The sequence below is a fragment of the Anser brachyrhynchus genome (genome assembly GCF_964034855.1).
Source record: "Anser brachyrhynchus genome assembly, chromosome: 1".
Lineage (NCBI taxonomy): Eukaryota > Metazoa > Chordata > Aves > Anseriformes > Anatidae > Anser > Anser brachyrhynchus.
In genome coordinates, this window is record NC_137694.1 from 73,199,994 (window position 1) to 73,222,263 (window position 22,270).

The 22,270-nt window shown below is 38.8% G+C and overlaps 1 protein-coding gene across 3 annotated transcripts in view; it reads right to left on the reverse strand.

Moving 5' to 3' along the window:
* FBLN1 (fibulin 1) overlaps positions 1–2,321 on the reverse strand; it is an 83,376-nt gene extending 81,055 nt beyond the window's left edge. Inside the window, exon 1 of one of the 3 annotated variants that reach the window (XM_080559308.1) lies at positions 790–2,289. In XM_080559308.1, the coding sequence (XP_080415434.1) occupies positions 790–868 (79 nt within the window). In that variant the 5' untranslated portion in view covers positions 869–2,289. Of the gene's footprint in view, positions 1–789 lie in introns of all 3 variants that reach the window. The other 2 variants (XM_080559307.1, XM_080559309.1) reach the window with 2 other exon arrangements.
* Positions 2,322–22,270: the final 19,949 nt, after the last annotated feature.

Below are 22,270 nucleotides of genomic sequence, written 5' to 3' on the forward strand. Positions count from 1 at the left end.
GGGAATGGCATGGCCAAGCCTCAACTCGCAAAGGCCCCCTTTGGCGCTCCTCTAGCAGAAAGTCACTTAGCTGCGGGCTAGGATAAATTCACCGTCACATGAAAAGCAGCTTCTTTGCTGTATCTTATCAGTTATGTTTTTATTGTATTACTCTGCTGACTTAAATGAATATCCTCCGTTTATATAGTTTTAAGAGAATGGGGAAAAAGTGCATAATCTAGAAAGGGAAGCACGGCTTGGATCCAGAGCACTACTTTCACAAGCACCCCCACCACACGATATCATTCATAAATACTTCAGTATTTACAAGGCCCGTATGCTTTGCTTCACTATGCCTCCTGCTGCAGCGCGGTTCCACACTCTTGATCCCACTTTTCTTTGTGGGGGACACAGTGTGCCCCGAAGCCAGCGGACCGAACCAGCCCCCTCTCCCGAGGCTGGCTTCGGGACACCACATCTCGGAGGAAGCCCGGCGTTTCACGGGTCCCTGAACGAGCCGGGCCGGGCGGGGCCGGGCCGAGCCGGGCCGGGCCGCGCCGGAGGACTGTGAGGAACGGAGAGCCGCAGCCCGGCCGCCCCGGCAGGCACCCTCCACAGCCTGGGCAGCGGAGCCGGTCCACGCCCCGCCTTTCTGCTCCCTCACCCTCGTGGCAGCGGCGGGGCTTCAAAGCCTGCCCGGGGCCCCCCCGGGGGGGGGGTATGGTGGTCCCCACCGCCCCCTTCCCCGAGCCTTCTCGCCCCGCGGGGCCGCTCCGGGGTTCACCTCACGGATAGACAGACAGCCCTTACCTTGGCCGCGGAGAGCTGGCGGCAGCAGTGCCAGGAGCAGGAGCAGCCGCAGCGGCCGGGCCCCGCCGAGGTTGTCCATCGGCCGCCGGCGGGAGCACTGGCACCGAGCGGGGGCGGGGGGGGCTCGGCGATCCTGAGGCGGCCGGCGAGGATCCCCGCTTTTCTTTCGCTCTTGCTGCTTGTTTCTGTTGTTATCCCAGCCGCCCGAGACCGGTTGGGAAGGAGCTCGCAGGAACCCCCCGCTTGGTGGGCTTTACAAAGATTTAATTCACCGCCTGCCCGGTTAATTGCACAGCCTGCAAGTGCTCGGCAGAGGAGAGCAGCACTGCGGCTTGGAGGCAGGGACCCTATTGCTTCTGATACCCCTACTCTCTCCCCGCCACCCCCACACACGCTGTAAAAGTGACTCCCTTCGGCTCGGAAAACTTTGCAGATCCTCAGCGTGAACCTAGGGACGGCGTGACTGATTCTGCGAGGGAGAAATGCAGCAAATTCCCTCGGTGCCAAGTAGGAGAAAGCCACAAACAAAAAGCAAAGCGAAGCAAAAACAAAACAAAAGAAGCCACCTAGCAGGGAAGGCAAGGTTCAACCTCTGGAGAGATTTCCAACCCCCCTTTCGTGGTCTTTCCACCGATTTTACTCCACGATTACTTTTTTTTTTTTTCTATGAAGAGGGTTTTAAAAAGGAGAGGTATTCTAGAATATTTCAATGAAATTAACTGCAAAAAACTTCCCCTCTTTCCTCCCCCTCCTTGTAAAGAAACAGGATGAGAATTTCTACCCAAATGAGGCAGTCAGCTCTGCTCTGTCGACCCCCTCCTTTTTTTTTTTTTTTTTTTTAATACCCCTTATCTTATTTAAACAGGAACACAAATACTGATAGCGGTCAAAGGAAGAGCTGGTTTGAAAGCACCCAGTTGGCTATGTTGTTGCCAAGATCTTTCAGATAACGTGGGCGATAATATTTGCAGGCAAATACATGTGGAAACAACTGGGGAGTTCATCACCCCTCTACACTTTGCCCTAAGTTTTACTCAGAAGAGCAGTTGGAAGCTACTTTATATTAACTTGGTCGTTGTGCCACAGGGACCCTGACTGGACTGTTCGTGTTGTAACCCCTCAATAACAATGTTAGAATATTCCTCCTCAAAATGTCTAACCGGAGGGAGGAAAAAAAAAAAAAAAATTTAAGACACTAAGAGTTGAAAGCATGCATTTTTTCCTGCACCTGATTACTTGCTCTTTCCTTTCCTTACACAAGAACAGAAAAATGGCCATATGGCCAGTGGTCCAACTAGCCAAGAGCTTGCTTTTGGCAGTGATGGTAATTGGTCACCAGAGGAAGGGTAAGACCAAGGCAAGCATGTGATGTTATCCTCCCAGCCTCCGTCTGCTTTGAGTTTGGAGCATTTCCTGTGTGGAATGCAGTTTCTGTGTACTTAGTAGCCCTCAATGAGTTTCTGTTCCAGGTATTTATCCAGTCTCCCCATGAGTTCTTGTAAACCTTTATCATCCAATATATCCTTTGGGAGCAGGTTTCGTAGCTCTGCCACTGACTGGGCAGAGGGCTGTTTCTTTTTGTTACTCAGCTACCTTCTTACAGCACCTCCTAACTACTGCAGGAAGAGACACCAAAGAACTAGCCTTATCCACTCTCTTAGTGCCATGATCTTATTTTGCCAGGTCAGCTTTTTGACGGATATTTCCTTTTTTTTTTTTTCCCCTGTTTTATTGGGAGGAGGCAATTGGAAAAAGGGAAGGATGGAGTATGTTTTACTTCCATTCCTTACACACAACTGTCTATATCTCTCTTCTTTAAACACCCTGTTTTTAAGTTTAACATCAGTTATAGCGACACTTTCACAGTGTTTCATCACAACCTCCACACTACAGTCTTTTACACATCAGACAGCTGCAGGAGGCAAGTGACAAAGATGACACCTTGTTTGTACCAGCTTACTGAACCTGTGGCATCTCATCTATGGAATCCCTGGATTGAGTTCCATTGTGGTTTATTTCACTTTAAACCCACTCCTAATTGATTAAAGGTGAATAAGAAGAAGTTCACCAGTTTGACTAAATCACTGTAAAGTCACACATAATAGCTTGTCCACACATGGACTTACTCTGATTAGCACCATGTGTGGACATGATTAATCTAGAGTAAAAATTCCTCCTTCCTGCTTAGTTTGCCACCACAAGCTGTTTACCAGAAATGAGGCAAATTCAAGTAACAGTTTTAAGAAATATTTCTACAAACCATCACAGCTATAGTTATCTCAAGATCTGATAATAGTTTTTTGTTGGTTTTGTTGTTATTGGTGGTTCTTTTGCATAATATTAATGCACACTTCTCGTATAAATTGGGACTCTCACCTACAATCAGATTCGGTGGCCTGGAGTACATGTGATTCTAATTACTGACTCCAACCTTTGTAATAAGCTAAACCGTGCACTTAGGGCTCAGTTCAAAGCTCCTGGAAGTCAATGGAAAGTAAGGGCTCATGAGAGGGAACATTTTGCATAACCACATTTTTTCTTACATCTGTTTGCAAAGGCCCTGTAATCCTTTGTGTAGCTTTTAAAACAAATTCTTTAATGAGGATTTTATTTTTACTTCAGAAGAATAAAAATCATTTGCAGAAGCTCAGATTAATGAGTAATGACAGCGTAACAAATCATTGCGCAAGTCATTTCCAAGGGTCTTGTTGAGAGTAGATACACACAAGTGGACTCACAAAGAATTTTGAATTACTCTAACAAACCCATTACCATCTACGGCAGCAGGTTCACAGTTCTTTCTTTATTTGTCTACTTACTTTCAAGGGAATAGCAATTCTTGAAATGGCCTGAATAAGCCTATGTAAGGACATCAAATTCTGCCTGGCGAACAAAGCTGCCTTATTGTCCCAGCTGTTGTACTTCCTAGCCTTTCTGGTTAACTGCAGCTCCCAGATCCTGCCTTTTTTGTTGTTGTTGTTGTTGTTTTTTTCCTCCACCCATCTGTCCCAGAAGTTGAGCAAAACAGAGGGAAAGGAAATCGCTTTATCTTCCCTGTTTTGAAGAAGGATATTGCAAGGAAGAAAATAGATACACCTGGAAATGAAATCTATCTGTAGGTACTGAAGGGAAACTCATTGGCCCCTATGGAAAAAACTGAAGCCATGTTTTGTCTCTCATTAAGGAAATGTGCCATACTGAAGATGCATAAAAAGGCCTCTTTTCTCTTCTGAAGAAAAATATTACTCCATTCACTGCTATGGGTGCACAAGGATTAAGAAAAGCCCATGGAGATCTTACCATCTCTCAACATTAAAAAAAGACCTCATACTCTACAGTAAGCAAATCCATAGCTATTGGAGTACAAATGAGTCACTCAGCTTAGCTCCAAATATTAGTATATGCAAAGTACAGCTGGCACTCAGCTCTTTCCTAGAGAAAACACTACCAGAAACTTTTCTGACTTAAAAAATAATTAGAATAATAAGGAAGATATTCTATTTGCAACACAAGGAAAACAAGTGTCACATAATCATTTCAGTATTGGAAAGTTTGGAAATTTATTGTTTTTAACATCTTAATATTGGAAACTGATTTTTAAGGCTTGTGGAAACCATTCTGACTCTCTTATCTGTCCTGAAAAGGCAGAAAATTTTCTGATTGAATTAGAACACACCTTTTACAATAAACTACATCAGAGTTTTCAGAGATGGGTGCACCACAATCCTTAGTTATTTTTTTAAACTATTAATGACATCACAGATGACCATTTCTTGCTTATTTTGAGTCTAAAGCAATGTAGTTTAGTTCTTAATAGATCTGTGGGCTCATACTTACAGGGTAGTTACTGTTTGTTTGTACTCTGTGCTTTGTGTATCTTCAGTGACCATCAAGGCAATTTAGGGTAATGTAGCCTGTGGACACTTTGTATGCACCTTCCATTATCCTTGCTAGGGATTAGCTTGGAATAAAATCTCCTTTTTGATAAATCAGTTTGTACCCCAAGCCACAGGCTTATCTTTGTTCTCAAATGCAGAACTACTGACTATCCACACCAAAGAGATACTGGCCTGAATCATGCCAGGCCATAGATGAGGAATGGAAGATGGGAGGACTGGGAGCCTGCTCTGTTCTCTGATATGTATGAAATTATGCCCCCAAGTCTAGTCAAGAAGGCTAGCCTAGCCACCATCTTATATCCCATCTGGTTTATGACGGCATCCTGAAGCTAAGCTGGTTTGGGACTCTTTCCAGAATAATTACAATGTCAGATGAAATTTATAACCATCCTAAATTTGAACTGCTCTTTATATAAATATATAGATATGTACATGTATATAAAATAATGTGGATGCCAATAGTTCAAGCCACTTATTCTCTGTGGGCAGCAATACAGATGCTTGTATCTAAACTAGGAAACATAGCTGGTCCCTATGGCTCAAATACATAAGGACTGTTAGAAGAGCTTAGTTAATAGAGCTTTCCTTGCACAGAAGAACCCTTTCACTGCTAGATTGATCTCTGAACATTTTTTCCTCTTTGCATGGATTAGCTTGTGAATACCAAGGCAGAATTCAACTTTTTGTTGTTGTTGTTTAATATTCCAGACTGAGACTCATAACCCTGAGCCCTTTTTGACATCACTGATTCTAACTACTTTGAGTTTTTACCCATTTTTGAGTTTGTATCCATTTTGTAAATGTTGCCTATGTTTTTGTTTTCTTTTCTGACTGATTAAGAAAAAAAATCTATCTTGGACACTCGAGAGACACAATGGTTTTCTATTAATATGTATAGGGTCTGCTTCTAAGACAAAGAGCAGTTTATTGGGGGATAAAGGAATGCTTTGATGATCCATGTCATATCCCTTGTGGCATTACTTGTAGAATTTAGGGATAAGTCAGTCTGACATTCATGAGGTATTTCCTGCCTCTCCTTCTAGAGTTGCATCCTTGCAGTCTCTCAGATCTCCCCCTTCCCATAAATTTCCTTTCCCCTTCTAGACTCTGTCATGTCACTATAGGCAGAGCTAGTCTTCTTTGTGAACAGTCAAGGCACTTTCCAGGACCTCAGGCCTAGGAAGGCGAGGCTCCATTTACATAAGATGGAGAGCAGTGTGAGTCATGCACATATGGCTTGGAGGGGACAATGGTATTGCCTTAGACTCTGCCTGGAGCCTCCACAAATCTAACAACAGCAGGGATCAGTCATTATTTTTGCTGCAGTCTCTCAGGGGGTGACTCTTAAAGTTGCCCGTCAGCATCTGTGCCAGTGGTTAATTTCAATGTTCAAACAGAAATAAGTTCTCATTATAAAGGGTGGGGAAAAGCCATCAATAAAGTAAATGGCTATTCTGGCAAAAGGCCATTCTGGCAAAAGGCCATTTCCCTTCCTGACATCTCTGATAAATCTGAGCTCCATCCCTGTCAAACAAAAATAATATCCAAGTATGTGACCAAATGATCTTTGGGAAAGAGCAAATATACAAAAGAGAATACAAGGTTTGCATAAATAAAATTCCAGAGTCTACTGTATTTAACAGCTTGACATCAGGGGCATACAGTTTTCTATAACATTTCCTCATGGTCACTTAAAACCTAGTTCATTCAGGGCTGTTTCATTATTGTTTTATTAATTTGCTCCATTATTTACAAATGTTTTTGCTTAAGTCTAATAAGAAAAGAAGCCATCCTATCCATCTGCAAACAATCCCAGTCTTGCCAGAAAACTTTTTTCATACATCTCAGCAGACTGAAATTTAAACTCAGTATAATGTAAGCAGCAAGTCAGCAGAAAAGAGCTGATAAAGTTCTACAGTAAATTTATGTATATTGGGTTTCTTCCTTTCCCTCAGCCTCACATACAACCTCTGTTTCTTTTCCTCAGCCTTGGTTTCTTTAATAGAGGTTCCCAAACTTTATTTACTCATGTAGCACTCTTCTAGACTTTACAGACTTGGGCAGTAATGTCTTTGTCCTAGGAACCCAAGATCTTCCTTGGTGGCCTGATTCTACAAACACATGTTAATAATATTATACACAAGGAGTGAGGCTTGCATTTAGCCAATGCTTGCACAATTCTGAGTGGTGGCTATGAGAGAGCACCTTAATACAAATTAATTTAAAAGTTATTGTAGTGCAGCAAACTGTTTGGAAAGAAAAATACTATAAATTTACCATATTTTCTGGCACGGTTCTTCAGAAACTGACATCTGGGATATGCATAGTTGGTGGACACTGGCTCTTAATCGGAAGGCCGGCTGGATCAGAATACCTTTGGACAGCCGAAAAAGTAAAAATAAATAGATTAGATCTATAAAATGAACCCTAATGGATTAAATCATTCCATGCTACATGTGTCCTGTGGCTACCAGGTCTCAGGTTAGACATTCTGAATTGTATACACTACATCACTAGCCACAGCCTACATAGATGAGGAGGCCGGCTCACAGTTGGAGCACAACTGTAGTTTACTTTTGGTTTTGCATAAAAATGGAGTTTTCTGTCTGTAAGGGACTGCTCTCATGTTCCCTTAGGTCCTTGCTGAGCTCTGGAAGCAGAGTTAGCAACAGATGTGAGGTTCCATTTAAAAACAAGCTCTAACCAACCACCCCTGTGCTATCCATTTATTCCAGCAAGCTGCTTCCTCTCCCTCTCTGCTTAGTTCTTTCAGCTGTGATCTCACAAGTGTTCTTAGACCTAGTCATACAGTTTGGAACTGGCTCAATGACATATTCCTACTAGAGGAAAGAATAGTCCCCAGCTGTATGAAAAGAGGATGTGACAGCAGCAACTTACACCAAAGTGAAGAGCTGAAAAACCATACTCAAAAAAATGACCCCCCCACATCCTGCAAGCCCCAACTGTTCAGGATTTAATTATCTGGAAGAAATGTGGCCTGCTAAACAGCACATTTGAGCAGCCTTTAAAAGAGGTTATGCTTCCAGCTCTCTTCTTGGCTTATAAGACATCTTTTGGTAAAATACTTTACCTTTCTGTGCCTCATGTTATCTGTAAGAGTAACCCGATTTGTAAAATGTTTTGAGCTCCACAAAATTCAACAAGCTGCATAACAGTTAGCTGTTACAAACTAGCAACCTTGAGCCATTAAGTTCACATGAATGTGATATGAAGCAATTTAGGCCAATTTTAACTTAACTTTTATTTCCCCTATTTAAAGGCAGCATCTTATACAGTTGTCTGTGTTAGAATAATATTGGTGCTCAGAATAGCTCTCATATTCTTTCTTCTAAACATAGAAATCTACAGACAGCCAAATTTCCAGCTGAATAGCAGATACATACATTTGCTTGGATAGTTATTCCATAATTTGTACTTCTGAAATGCTCCACAAACATACAGGCCAGGCATTATGACAATCTAACTTGTGCATGTAAGTCATAGCTTCATTGCAAGTCAGAAAATGGGATTCTTCTAAGATTTTAGATTCTCTGTTAAGTAGGTGTCATTAGGCATGCGTTTAAGGGTAATATAAATTGTCTTAGCTGTTATAAAGCAGATACCTAGTTAGAAAGGCATTTGGAGAATCATTCACATGAAACCATAAAAAGAAGTTTCTTTATTTGCAGCTTTCACTTTTTTCTTCAGTTTATGCAATATACTGTATTTAATAGCTCTGCTTAAGATGAATGAAATCTTGGCTCTAAGGAAATCATTGGCAACATTCCCACTGATTTCAGTGGGGCCAATATTGCTCTTAATTCTTCCCTACAAGGAAAATCAAGATTGCCTAAGAAATTGACCTGCCTCTGTTAAGACTAAGATCCAGCCTGCTTACAATTTGAAGTGACATTTTACAATTACTAAGGCTGTTATTCTTGAGATTTTGCCAAATCCTTAAGACAAAACTAGCATCATAAATTTTCCCCAAAGTTTTGCCCTGGACTAAAACATACCTCTCGCTTTATAAATGAAAGCACCTATGCAGACATATGTTCCAATGGTATCACTGACAGTTTTTCTTGTATAGAAATTTTAAGAAATTATTCTCACTTTCAGAAAAAAAAATTGTGTTTGTTAAATGAACCCTGATGAAATGTTTTGCCCTCAGGTCTGACATTTCACTGTAAACACACTAGAATATACAAAATTTGGTGAAACAAATATAAAAAAGTAACGTTATTTTGTACGTCCTGAAGCTATCAGAACTAAGGATGATTTAAATATGTGTTTACATTAGACTAATCATTACTTTGCTGTACTTGGTATGTTTCAGCTTGTTTGTTCCCATCAAAATATAAAGAAGACTTTGTGATCTGAAAAAAAAAAAAAAAAAAACCCACAAAAACAACCACTTAAACTTCTAGGACATGCATGCACAAAGATACAGAGATAATAGCTCCATACCTTCCACTAAGGTCTCATCAGATCTACTTCAGTAATCTATTCAAGTTTCTACACATATTTAGATATTTCTTATAATGTGCCTTGTACATCAGATCTGTTCCACCTAGCAGCACCAATACCAAAAGCCAATACTGTTTTGTTTGTTTCATTTACCAAAGCCAGGGCATTAATATCAATCACAATATAGCCTTATACCGCATATTCTGCTACTGAGCTATACTTTACAATCACGACTGGTTTGGTGGCATTATGTTTTATAAGATGTAGTGTGCACAACTTATTCCCGTCCACTCCTTGACTACTACACAAAGATTGAAAACCACATCACCAGATAACAAGAAACTCTGCATTCAACACGTGAAAGAAAATACAGTAGCATTGTCGTATGGCAACAAAACCCCTAAAAATCTAACCATGAAGATTCTGTATCATGATACATCTTCCATTTTTAAGGGGCTTTGCTAAATACACTGAATTCAGATACTTGTTAGTGGTCACTGAATAAAATCTCTGTGTCCCCTTATCAGTCCTTCCAGCTGCTTAGATGCATTTTTCTTTTGAACTCTGGAAAATTTTCCTGTGGATATTAAAGTGCTGCTGTTCTCTTCCTAGGTGAAAGAAATGTGACTGTTTGCCCCAAACCAGCAAAGCTAAAAATAGATTTAAGTTTGCAAATAACTGTCGCTGAAGTAAATTGTAATATTCCTACTGGAGTAGTGTAGGACTTGTTCCCATGAGATGTCATGTAGTCTGATTTCAATATAGCAAAACACTCAATAATTTTTTAATAGTGTTATTAATTTCAGTGGGATTACTCACACACCTGAATTTATGTATGCCCTTAAATTCTTTACTAAACTGGGTTATATAAAGTGTCCTAAACAGAAAAGCTCAGTCATGCTTTTCATTTTCTAATATATATGCTGGGAACCGTTGTCTTTCACTACTATTTCTCAAGTGCTATTTAAAAATTAGCATTTGCAAGGCTCCATCATGGGTCAAAATAATCTTTTCCATGTACACACTACTCATACCTCCTTCTGTATTTACTGACCATTTGCGCAATTTGAAGTCCTTTTGACTTCATTTGGTGTTACAGTGATCTATTCCATTTTTTTTAGAAAAGTCATCCTTACTAGAAATGTCTGTATGATCTCTCCTGTTTTCCTGTACATTTTCTAGTAAAAAATTCTTGCTGGAGCTGAGCTCCTGATGTTTTTTAACTCAATTTTGGAGAAAAGGACATGAATAATAATGTCAGCATTGCTTTTATGTCTAAAAGTGACCTTAGATTTTGAAAAGGTGTTAACTGAACAGTCTGTTTCTCTGATATTCTGTGTTTTTTTCCTACTATGAAGAGGGCAATGATGTTCTCCTTTTTAAAGAGCTAGCCAGCTTGTCATTTAATTTTTCTTCATTAATGACTTTCTTGGAGATCAGATGCAAGAACATGCTTGTATTTCAAGAAAGTACATCCCGTATTATCTTTAACCTACATGGTACAGCTAACTACAGGAGTGAACACACAGGGGCTTTCATTTGGGCTTCGAGGAAATACACAGGTTGCTAGTTTTTACTTAATACCATGCTGTCACACCATCGTGACTATTGCTCATGGTTACACATGGAAGAACCACTCCCTTATCTTATTACACAGACATTAGCTGTATACAGCTAGAGTATCTGGTGGGATCCCATTTGTGAGACAGACCTCTAGTCTTGATAAAAATACTTGATAAAAACCTCTAGTCTTGATAAAAATACTAACTAATAGTAGTAATAACAGTATAAGTGATCTCAATAAATAACAAGGGAAAAAAATTTTTTGATGGTAGCCTACAGAATTCCTTTCATGTTTTCTCCCTTCCTACATTCCTACATGGCTCCTCCTTATAAAATATACTTACTATTTGCCTTAGATGCCAGTTAAAATACTTAGGCTTTAAGCTGTCAAAGTTGTTAACAGCTTCTCATCAGACTGGGAGCTTTTAAGATGGAAGATTAACTAGATACGTTTCTTGTTTGAAAGACATGACTGCTCTTAGAAGCAGAGCCAGGCTGGACATGAGACTTAAATGTGACCTTATACAAGCCTCACTATTTATGCTGGCAGGTAAGCAAGGCCAAAAAAGTACTCATTGGAAAGATTTAACACCTTTAGCATCATTAATACTGCTTTCAGCATGGGTTCTTTGGGGCTTATTGTGAGTATTCACAGTATTTTCTAGATGTTTTCCTTGGGTCTTAAGTCCTGTATGGCCCTTAAGTCCAGACATATAATAATGGGGGAATCTAAGGGTAATTTTTTCTAAAATTAGAAATTATTTTTTTTTTTTTACTAATATAGCTTCTAGAGAAAGTTTCTATCATATCTATGTACAACCACCTATGAAGCTTTCATTTAGAAATATTGCCAAAGAATGACAAATTATTTGTATATTTCAGCCATCTCAGGTTGTTACTATCATTTTAAATATTTCCTAGTTGATATTCTTTGATTTTTTGGTTTTGTTTTTTTTTATTTTTTATTTGCAGTCATTTTGATGAATGCTTTGGCTGTCACAGAACCATCGAACACTAATAAACTCTCTTAAAAGTTCCTTTGTTCTGCCCAGAGTAATGTAAAAGGGTTTTGTTTACAATCTCTTTCTTATTTACAGTCACAGCTGAGCAACATATATAGCAGCATGGAGCGATTTAAGTTACACATTACAACTACAAGGTCCTTACACAGCTTGAGAACCTGAGTACACACATAATAATTTCTGTCTGTCCATCTCTGTTCTATGTGACACTGTTCAAAATTTTATTTTTTTTTTTTAGAGAAAATAGCCAATGTGAGTTTGTCTGGCTCAGATTTTACATAGTTTGTACTACTTTGGCATTGCGCACCCGGGTTGTACTTTATTTGGAAGCATTTTCATGGTGCTCCTCTCTGTATTGCAGAGGACTCAAAAGTATAATGTATGGCTGTTTTCCATTGTACATAGGTTATGGAACTCTTATTTATCATAAGTACAGGGTACATATTTTCTGAAACATCCAAAAAAAATTACTTACATTATCATTACAAAAATGCAAAGCTTGAGCATATATTTGTGTATTTATTAATGTATGCACACAATTTTACACTGGCCTGGTTTTTGGTTCAACTTATCCACAGTTCCAGTGGAAAGAGATGGGAGGTTAATGTTCAGTGACTCTCAAAATGAAGAATTCTTATTTAAAAGATCACTTATACATTTCAGTAAGTTAGATGTTTTTGCCTAAGGACTCCTGCACTCCAGCCATAATTTCAGCAGAAGACTGCACAAATACTCTAAAAAGTCATCCATGGCATGAAGAAAAACGGAAGTGGTATCCTAACTAGCAATGCAAGAGTAGTAAAAATATATGTATGTCAAGATTCTCAACTGTGTAAATCCCCATGGCTCCACTCATTTCAACTGAACTGTGACAATTTAAAACACAAGAGGATTTGCAACTCTTATAAAAAAGGAAGTATAGTATCCTACCTCTTTCTGTATTTCTATTTGTAACATAGGCAGTTTCATAGTGTTCCTTCAAAGACACTCTAGTTCATCTCTGGGAAAAAAAAAAAAAAGAAAAAAAAGAAAAAAAAAAAGGCTTTTCAGAAATCCTAGCTAAAGTATTGAAACTTAGACTTGGAAAAATACCAATTACCATCTGACCTTTAATGCATTATGGACTACACTTAGCTGTAACACTTAAAGATATTCTGATGTTGCTTGTAAAAATCATATATAGGACTTGGATTTAAAGTTCCTTCTGTTAATACATTTCCCATCTCCTTTTTTATGTGTTCTTTTTTCAGAGTCAAAAATTCTTAAAGCCTCTACTTTAAATGAAGAAAATCTGGTCCCAGATGTCACTAATTGGTAACAGGTTAGCAGAGAGATTTAAGCAGAGATGCCTGAAGTAACAATTCATCACGTGGGATCTGACAACAGCCTGTTTCACTAGGCTCTTTCATTTAGTTTGCATGACAATAAGCTTTAACTAGTCCATGCAAAGTATACATTTAAGTAGGAAAATTACATTAATACAGATCTTTCTAAATGTTATCAGTATTTGAAATATGCTATATCCCACGTTAACATCTCTTTTCTATTCATAGGTTTTGTATATGCACAGACTGAGAAAGAAAGCCATTAATCAAAGTAGTTTGTTTCTCGTATCAAGCAACCTGTTTCTTAGCTTTTGATATTTAAAAAATAAATTAAAATTGAAAGAGTTAAATGTCTTTTTGTAGATCATTAGATAAAGAACATTTAAAAATGTATTTTCTGTAATAAACAAGATATTTGGGGAGGTACGGAAGAGTAGGAGTCATGGTTAGTTATGATGTAGACCCGGTTTTGCTGTTGAAATCAGCAGGAAGTTTACTGTTAATTTCAATGACTGAAGGACCAAGGTAACTATGTTACTGATCCACTAACCGAATCAACACAAATACTTACTGCCCACAGAGTTAGAATAGACCATACTCAATTTGAAATTTAGTCTTCAAAAAAAATTAAAGCATCTAGTTACAAATAATCAAGAGAGTTTTGTACATTTACATGCAAGCTTGGTTCAAAGTCCGCTGAAGTCAGCCAACGACTCTTTCAATGAAGTTTTTATCAGGCTTACTGTCTGATAATTAGCTAATTATATAAGATACTTGTGCACAATTAAAAACATTGATTTAGTATTTATAGGGGTTTTTTTGTTTGTTTTGTTTTTCTACAGTACAATATAACAATATAAATGAACAGATAAAGTCTGGCATACTCCAAATGGCAGTGTTTTGTGAGCGTTATCATCCACCGTTCCCATGTCTCATGTTATTAGCACTGCTGATAATTGCAAGACAGAATAATATTGGTTTTTTTCTTTCATTTTCTTTGCTTTGTCTCAAATTACTACGTAAGCATTCAGGAAAGAGTTAGGACCGTTGAAGGCCATTGACTTAGTGGGAAACAGGAACCAATCCAACTTAGATGAAACATTTTATGTTGTGGAGATTACTTTGGCCATACTCTGTCCATCTAAGAAAATGAAAACTAGCAGGCAATTGGCCTCTACTCATACAATAATCAACCATGTATTTGTTATTCTTGGATGTCATTTATTAATGTGTAAAATGTACTCTTAATTCCATGGTCTTATGAATATTAAGATCTGTATTTGCATACTGCAATTGAGATGCATTTGTTCTGTAAATAAAGGTTTTTAATAGTGAGATCCTGTTTTATTCTTCATGGTCATTTTTATTGCTGTATCCTTTTATCATTATAATTATTCTGATATGCAGTGCTAGACAGTCTGACTCCATTTCCCATTAAACTGTCTTGTGGACATACTGTCATGTATTGTAGGAGCCAGATGGACACTGGGCATTGAGGAAGGTGTAATTCCTTGGGAAGACTAAGCCTCAGGAGAAGGGAAGATGGAACTTAGAAGTGAGAAAATAAAGGCTGCAAGTAAGTTTTCAACCAGTTTGTCTTACAGGATATTTCATGACCTCAAAGGATGTGTTCAGAGCATATTTTCAAGCTCAGAATGTCTTGTCTTCAACATTTGGTGAGGAAAGCAATCAGCATCCGCCCTAGACAATGGCAGGAATGGCAACTTTGACTGGTAGAGGAAATCACAGAATCACAGAATCATAGAGGGAAGAGAAGGAAGATGGCAGGTAAACCCCGTACCTGTCTTATATTACCTTACGTAACATACGCACCAGACTGGGACAGAAGCAGGCACAGCCTTAATTGTTTTCAATGCATGCAACAATCTTTCATGAAGACTTAAAGCAGATTCTCATGACACAAAGTGCTGAGGTGACAACACTGCAAACAGAGTGCAGTATATTTTATCCCTCACAAACTGCAGCAGGCAAAGACCCATATATGCTACTCCAGTTCCCTCAGATTGTAAATATCTCCAAGCAACGTGACCAAACATTGGAAATATATGAAGTAGAGCTGCTTGAAGGAATACCTCACCATATCTAGCACAATCAGAGGCTTATGCTTTATAACTAGTAATTCAGGTATACAAAGGGATAGAACCAACTTCTTTGGCCGCACCACAATTCACGGCCTTCCCTTCCAGCTCAGTGACTGTTTGTCTCAAGTCTATAAGGGTCCAGCAGGTCCCTACCTGAGGACCTATCAGAAGCAGAACATGATTTTATCATGGGGTGTGTAGGGGGCAGAATGAAAAATGTTGGAAGCAAATGTATGAATGCTATTTCTGGTTTTATGATGCATATTGTGTGAATTACAAAGAATTACTGCTAGTTATGATTTGTACGTTAAATTCATTATGGATATTAAATATAAACAGTGAGATCCTTACGAGAATGAAAATCCACCTTGTAGCATTTTTGCAATGCTTCACTCTTTTAGGAGCACTAAGGGAAGAAAAAAAGACTGTAACATCCTGAAGTAATTTAAAAGCAACTCTTTGTGCATGCTGTGTCTCCTTTCAAACAGCCAGTTCATCTTCCCAGTGAGATACAGGAAAAATAAATCTATTACATTTTGCCTATATTACTACAGATTTCATGTAATCATAGAGTGGGTTGGGTTGGAAAGAGCCTTAAAGACCACCTAGTTCCAAAACCCCCTGCCCTGAGCAGGGACACCTCCCACTAGACCAGGTTGCCCAAAGCCCCAACTAATCTGGCCTTAAACGCTTCCAGGGATGGGGAATCCACAGCTTCTCTGGGCAACCTGTTCTAGAACCTCACCACCCTCACAGTAAAAAAAATCTTTCTAACATCTAACCTAAATCTTCCCTTTTTTAGTTTAAAACCATTACTCCTTGTCCTATCACTACAATTCCCAAAAAAGCATCCCTCCCCAGCTTTTCTGTAGGCCCCCTTTAAGTATTGTAAGGCCTCTATAAGAAGTATCTGCTCTCCCTGGAGCCTTCTCTTCTCCAGGCCGAATGACCCCAACTCTCTCAGCCTGTCTTCATAGGAGAGGGGCTCCAGCCCTCTGATCATCCTCGTGGCCCTCCTCTGGACTCATTCTAATAGGTCCATGTCCTTCTTGTGCCAGGGCTCCAGAGCTGAACACAGGGCTCCATGAGAGCAGAGCCGGGGGGGAGAATCACATTCCTTGCCTTGCTGACCACACTTCTTTTGATGTAGCCCAGGATATGGTTGGCTTTCTGGGCTGCAAGCGCACATTGCCGGCTCATGTTGAACTTCTCATCCACCAGCACCCCCAGGTCATTCTCCTCAGAGCTGCACTCAATTCATTCTCTGCCCAGCCAGTATTTATGCTTGGGATTGCCCTGGACAAAATGCCAGACCTTGCACGTGGCACTATTGAACTTTATGAGCTTTGAATGGACCCACCTCTCAAGCCTCTGAAGGCCCCTCTGTATGGGAACCCCTCCCTCCAGCATGTTGACCACACCATGCAGCTTGGTGTCATTGGCAAACTTGCTGAGGGTACACTCACTTTCCCTGTCCATGTCACCAACAAAGATGCTAAACAGCACCAGTCCCAATACTGACCCCTGAGGAACACCACTCATCCCCACTTGGATATTGGACCACAACTCTTTGAGTGCAACCATTCAGCCAATTCCTTACCCACCAAGCGGTCCATCCATCAAATACGTCTTTCCAATTTAGAGACAAGGAAATCTTTCCAATTTAGATGGGGGACAGTGCCAAATGTTTTGCACAAGTCCAGGTAGATGATGTCAGTTGTTCTTTTCCTGTCCACCAATGCTATAACCCCACCATAGAAAGCCACCAGATTTGTCAGGCATGATCTACCCTTGGTGGAGCTATGTTGGCTGTCACCAATCACCTCCTTATTTTCTATGTGCCTCAGCACAGCTTCCAGGAGGATCTACTCCATGATCTTGCCAGGCACAGAGGTAAGACTGATTGGTCTGTAGTTCCCTGGGTCTTCCTTTTTTCCCTTTTTAAAAATAGGTATTATGATTCCCTTCTTCCATTCAGTGAGAACTTCACCGGACTGCCACAACTTCTCAAATATGATGGATAATGGCTTAGCAACTACGTCTGCCAGTTCCCTCAGGACCTCTGGATGTATCTCATCAGGTCCCATGGACTTGTGCTTAGACTTAAGGAACTTAGGTTCCTTAGATGGTCTCAGACCTGAACTTCTCATACCCTGGGTGGTTCATCATTCTCCCAGTCCCTGACTTTGCCTTCTGGGGCCCAGGCTATGTGGCTGGAGCTCTTGTTGGCAAAGACTGAGGCAAAAAAGTCATTTAGTACCTTGGCCTTCTCTGTATCACGGGTGATCAGGTCTCCCATTTCCTTCTGGAGAGGGCCCAATTTCCCTACTCTTCTTTTTATCACCAATGTACCTATAGAGTCCTTTCTTGTTGCCCTTGATGTTCCTAGCCAAATTTAATTCTAACAGGGCTTTGGCTTTCCTAACCTGATCTCTGCTGCTTATATTTGCCTATATGAAACTCTCTGACGTACTAAGAGCAATTTTTTAATGTGAGAAAGACAATATAGCAGATGCTTTTTGGCAATTTGCCTGGATCGAGACACATATTATCTGCTGGTAAAACAGAAATTGTTTGGTTATATTGAAAGTGGCATACATTACTTTAAGAAATAAATCTCCAATGCAGCAAGGAATTTAAACATAAGCATAACTTTTTAAGCACTTGAGTAATGCTCTTAGTTGATCACAACAACTCTTGTTTAATTGTAACAAACTGCATTAAGCATCTTCCTGAATGAATGCCCACTATACAGGAACTGATGCACTCTGTCTTATGATTCAAGTAATATGCTAAAGTATTAAAAATGCTAGATGCCATCAAGTAAACTGGCTAATGAAATTATTTGTTAGAGCCAGGGAAAGAAAAAAAAATCAAAAGAACAACACGATGATCTACATTTTTTGTATTTTAGGCTTGACTCTTGGACACACAGAAAATGGTAGCAAAATTCTTAGTGAGTTTTCCCTCCTTCATTCAAAACATGAGAAATACTATTTCTTATTCCAACTCAAAAATTTTCTGAAGTTTTGCACTTTATTATTTCCTAGATGTGTAGACCAAGAAACAGGCTGTTGTCTACTACCTCATATTGTTACACTGCATATGAATCTGACATTAAGAATTAATGTGCTGCCCTTACAGAAAATTATGATTATTGAGAATCAATATACACTGCAAGCAACAAATGATATAAGCAAATGCATTATTGTAGTGAACAACTTCCTAATTTTATCAGAAATCTTGTACTAGATTGCTAGGTATACTAGATATATGTATTCATTTTCTAATCAGTCAGAAACAGTCTTAAGTGGAATTCAGAGTGCTGGTGTGATAACTGGAAGACTTATTTAAGTATGAACTGAGGCATGCCAATGATGGGCAGTGTGGTAGCATCTGGATAGACAGTGAATTACAAGATTTTTCTTGACTCGCTATTTAGCCCTTCATTAGTAGATTTATGCTAATATAACAATATTATTTTCAAAGTCCTAAACCTGTATAAATCTCATGAAGTTGAATAAAAAAAGTGTTAATTGCTATAAGAGCATTAAGCTGAAGTTGATAATGTAAAATATACTCTTCTGAAATCCCTGGAATTCTTTAAAAAATGTTATGCACTGTAGCTGTGGTGGACTGAATGTTTATCTAATGCATATGCTTTGGGAATGTCCATTCATACATAAAATATCAGATGAAATAGTTGAAAACATTAATATAATCCTGGACAGCAATATTCTTCTAGACCTTAAATTGATTAGTTTGAGGTTTTAAGAAATATATACATTAAGGAACCACATAATTTTTTGTTGAGTCTTAGCTGAACAAAGAAAAACAGTTGATTCTTCAAAAAAAGACATTCTAAAGAGTTACACATTCTGAAGTGTCATAAAATCCTCAGTGAATCAGCAAATGCAGAGACCACTATTCTGCTTGAATGAACAACAGAGCACATTTATGGAACAGTCATGTTTCCTGGAAAATCATTATTAAGATCAGATTGGTTTTGAGTTCTTTGTTTTGTTTTTTTCTCTTTCTAGGCTTTGGGGATGAAAACTTAAAAGAGAAACATGAGTTCCCACTCACCCTGTATTGAATGTACAGCAGCTTAATAGTCTTAGAGAGTAAGAAAAGAGATGAACACCTAATTAAAGTACAGAAGTCAACATAATTTAACTGGAATCATAGTTTTCTAATATTCTTTGTATGCTATTTTATGCCCCAGTTTTCAAGGACATCAGATACAATGAAGTATCTAAACGTACTGCAATTCAGTCAGATTTGGAATCCAGGCTCCCTGGCTTTTCTAAAAATATCAACTCTAAGTTCTTTCTTTGATATCTGTACAGCCTAGTAACACAGAATACTGAAGGCCTATTGATCTCTAATTAGGTAATTTTTGTCTTTATTGTTTTTAAAAAAGAAACACGTTATTTGCACTTCAAATATTCTGAGCATGAGCACTCAGCATCTGGAGCTGAGAAGAAGAAATTCATCTGTAGATTCAAAACAAGGGTCCACTTAACCTAGCATCATTTTTCTAACAGTAGCCATAAGTGGATACTCAGAGAAGAGCAAGAGAAGCAGCAGAGCAGACTTGCCTTTCCCTTTAATAGTGCCTCAGCCTCCAATTATATTCAGGCCACAACATTTCCTGAGCTCAATTGAGTTTTTCTATTTAATAATCTTCAGTGGGTTTCTCTTCTAAGTGCTTGTCCACTCTCCACCAAGATACACATAAATTTAGAGCATGGACAATGCTTAGGTGACTTAGGCTGTTTCATTTGATGGACCTTAGTTCTTGTATGGCAAGAGACAGTGAACAGCTGATCCCTGTAGACTATATCCATGAAACTTAGGATTCTGTAGATCTCTGTCATCAGCCCTCTAAGTCACCCTTTTTCCAAATTAAAAATGCCTTGCCTCCTAATCCATCCCTTCAGTAGAAACTGATCCATACCTACAAAATCTTTTTTGCCTTCTCTGAACCTTTTTCCAGTTTTAATGTACTCCTTCCTAAGATCAAGGGATCAGAACTTGCACAGTATTCAAAACATGGTTGAACTACAGATGCACAGGGTGGCATAATGGTGTTCTGTTTTGTTTTCAGTCCTGGAAATGCCTAAAAGTTGATTTATTTTTCTGAATGTCATTGAGCAATGAATCAATGTTTTCATGAAGCTACAGATCATAACCTCAGAATCTTGCTCTTGAGTGGTTACAGCTGGTTCAGTTTTACATACAACTCTAGAGCTGTTTTCACCATGTGTATCACTTCACATCTATCTACACTGAATTTCAACTCCCATTTTATTACCCTGTTTATAAGTTCTTTACAGTTTTCTCTTCTCCTTTATACTTTGAAAAACTACTTACCTTGAATAATGAGTATCTTTCACAAACTTTTCCCCCTCACTGTTCACCTCCACTTCCAGGTTATTTGTGTGTATGTTGAATACAGTAGATCCTAGCACAGACTACTGTTGAACTTTACCAGTGACCAATGTCTGTTGTAAAATTGACTTTGTACTCTTATCCTCCTTATTTGATATTTAGTTAACTATTTAGCTATTCAAGGATCATATTCTTTGTTCTATGGCTGATTGATTTCCTTAAAAGCTTGCAGTGAGGATTTCATTAAATGCCATTGTCCACAAATATATCGATCCTCTGAAAGATCACTCTGAGCTCTGCTAAAGCAGGGCTTAGAAGCCGTACTGAGTCTCTTAGGTAGATCACATTTAGTCAGGTTTCCACTAATTTTCCACATAGAACTTGAAGCAATTTACAAATGCTAATAAATTAATTAATTTCCAAAAGAAACAGGTAATGTTTTTACAAATATGGAGGGGAGGAGGATGGCAATAAGGCAAAGAAAGAAAGGCAGTGACTTTAAGGAGTGTCAGAGGATGCATCTTTGGCATGCTTCTGCTGGCCCAAGGTATAAATGATGGGGTAATACCTTATCATCCTGCTAGATTGACAGGACAATAATTATGGTTCAGAAAATCTGAAAATCCTTCTTGCTGTCTTGACACTTGAGGAACACAAGTTGACTTACGGGCCACACTAGTTGTAAATTAGCACCGTTGTGCTAATGCTGAGCTCAGCAAGTAGCTCAGCAAAGCTACGCTTAAATTACACAAAGCTCCTCATCTATGTTTAGGCTGCCTAGTCTGAAGGGGAGAAAACCAGTATGTTGCACCTTTTACTTCTGTATGTCAGATCCTAAAGTTAAGAAAGAAGTAGAATGACTTGGTGCATTTAACTTCTTTGCATAGATGTGCAGCTGAATTGTTATATTCTAAACTTTCATACAGGTTCAAGAAAACATTGAGAGAGATTTTGTTATTCAGTGAGTGAGGTTCTCAAAGCAAAAGCTGTCATTCTGTGCTTCTGAAACCCACATACGCAGCTCAAACAGAACACAATAACATCTTCCAGAGCAGAGAAATGGTTCTATTGATCTTCAGTCTGTGTTAGCAGTTTTGCTATAGCTTTAGCAATGGCCATAGCCATGTTATTTATACAGTTTTTATGGTGTTAAAATATTAGACTTCTTACTGTGCAAAAGCAGCTGAAGCTATATTGATATATATCAATCAAATTGGTGTACCACTATTATACCCTTCACTCTGGGAATACTGATTGGCTTTTACTTTGTCAGAATGTACTACTCTGCGAGTCAAAATCACAGGTTTTACAACAAATATACAATTAAATTAATCATTCTTTTTCTTTAATTGATAAGAAGGGAAAGAAAGAAATAAACAAATAATTATGAAAACCTAGAAATCTGGAAAGCTATAGCTGTCTGGGAAGCAAGCTCATATAGCTATTACTTGAACCATTCTTAGCCAAACAAAAGGTTAGTTAAAATACATACAAAAAATCTTCAAAGAAAAATAGAGCACTTCACTATGAATCTTTTTCTTCCTTCAGATGGAATGTGATTTAAAAATAACTGTGCTAACTAAAGTTACTTTTTAAAAGTGATACCCACAGCCAGTGTTCTACAGCCAGATGTACTACCATCTAACTTCTATATATCTCAGTGGCTCAAAACCCCTAGAAATCTCATTCTGAACAGACATATTCACTAT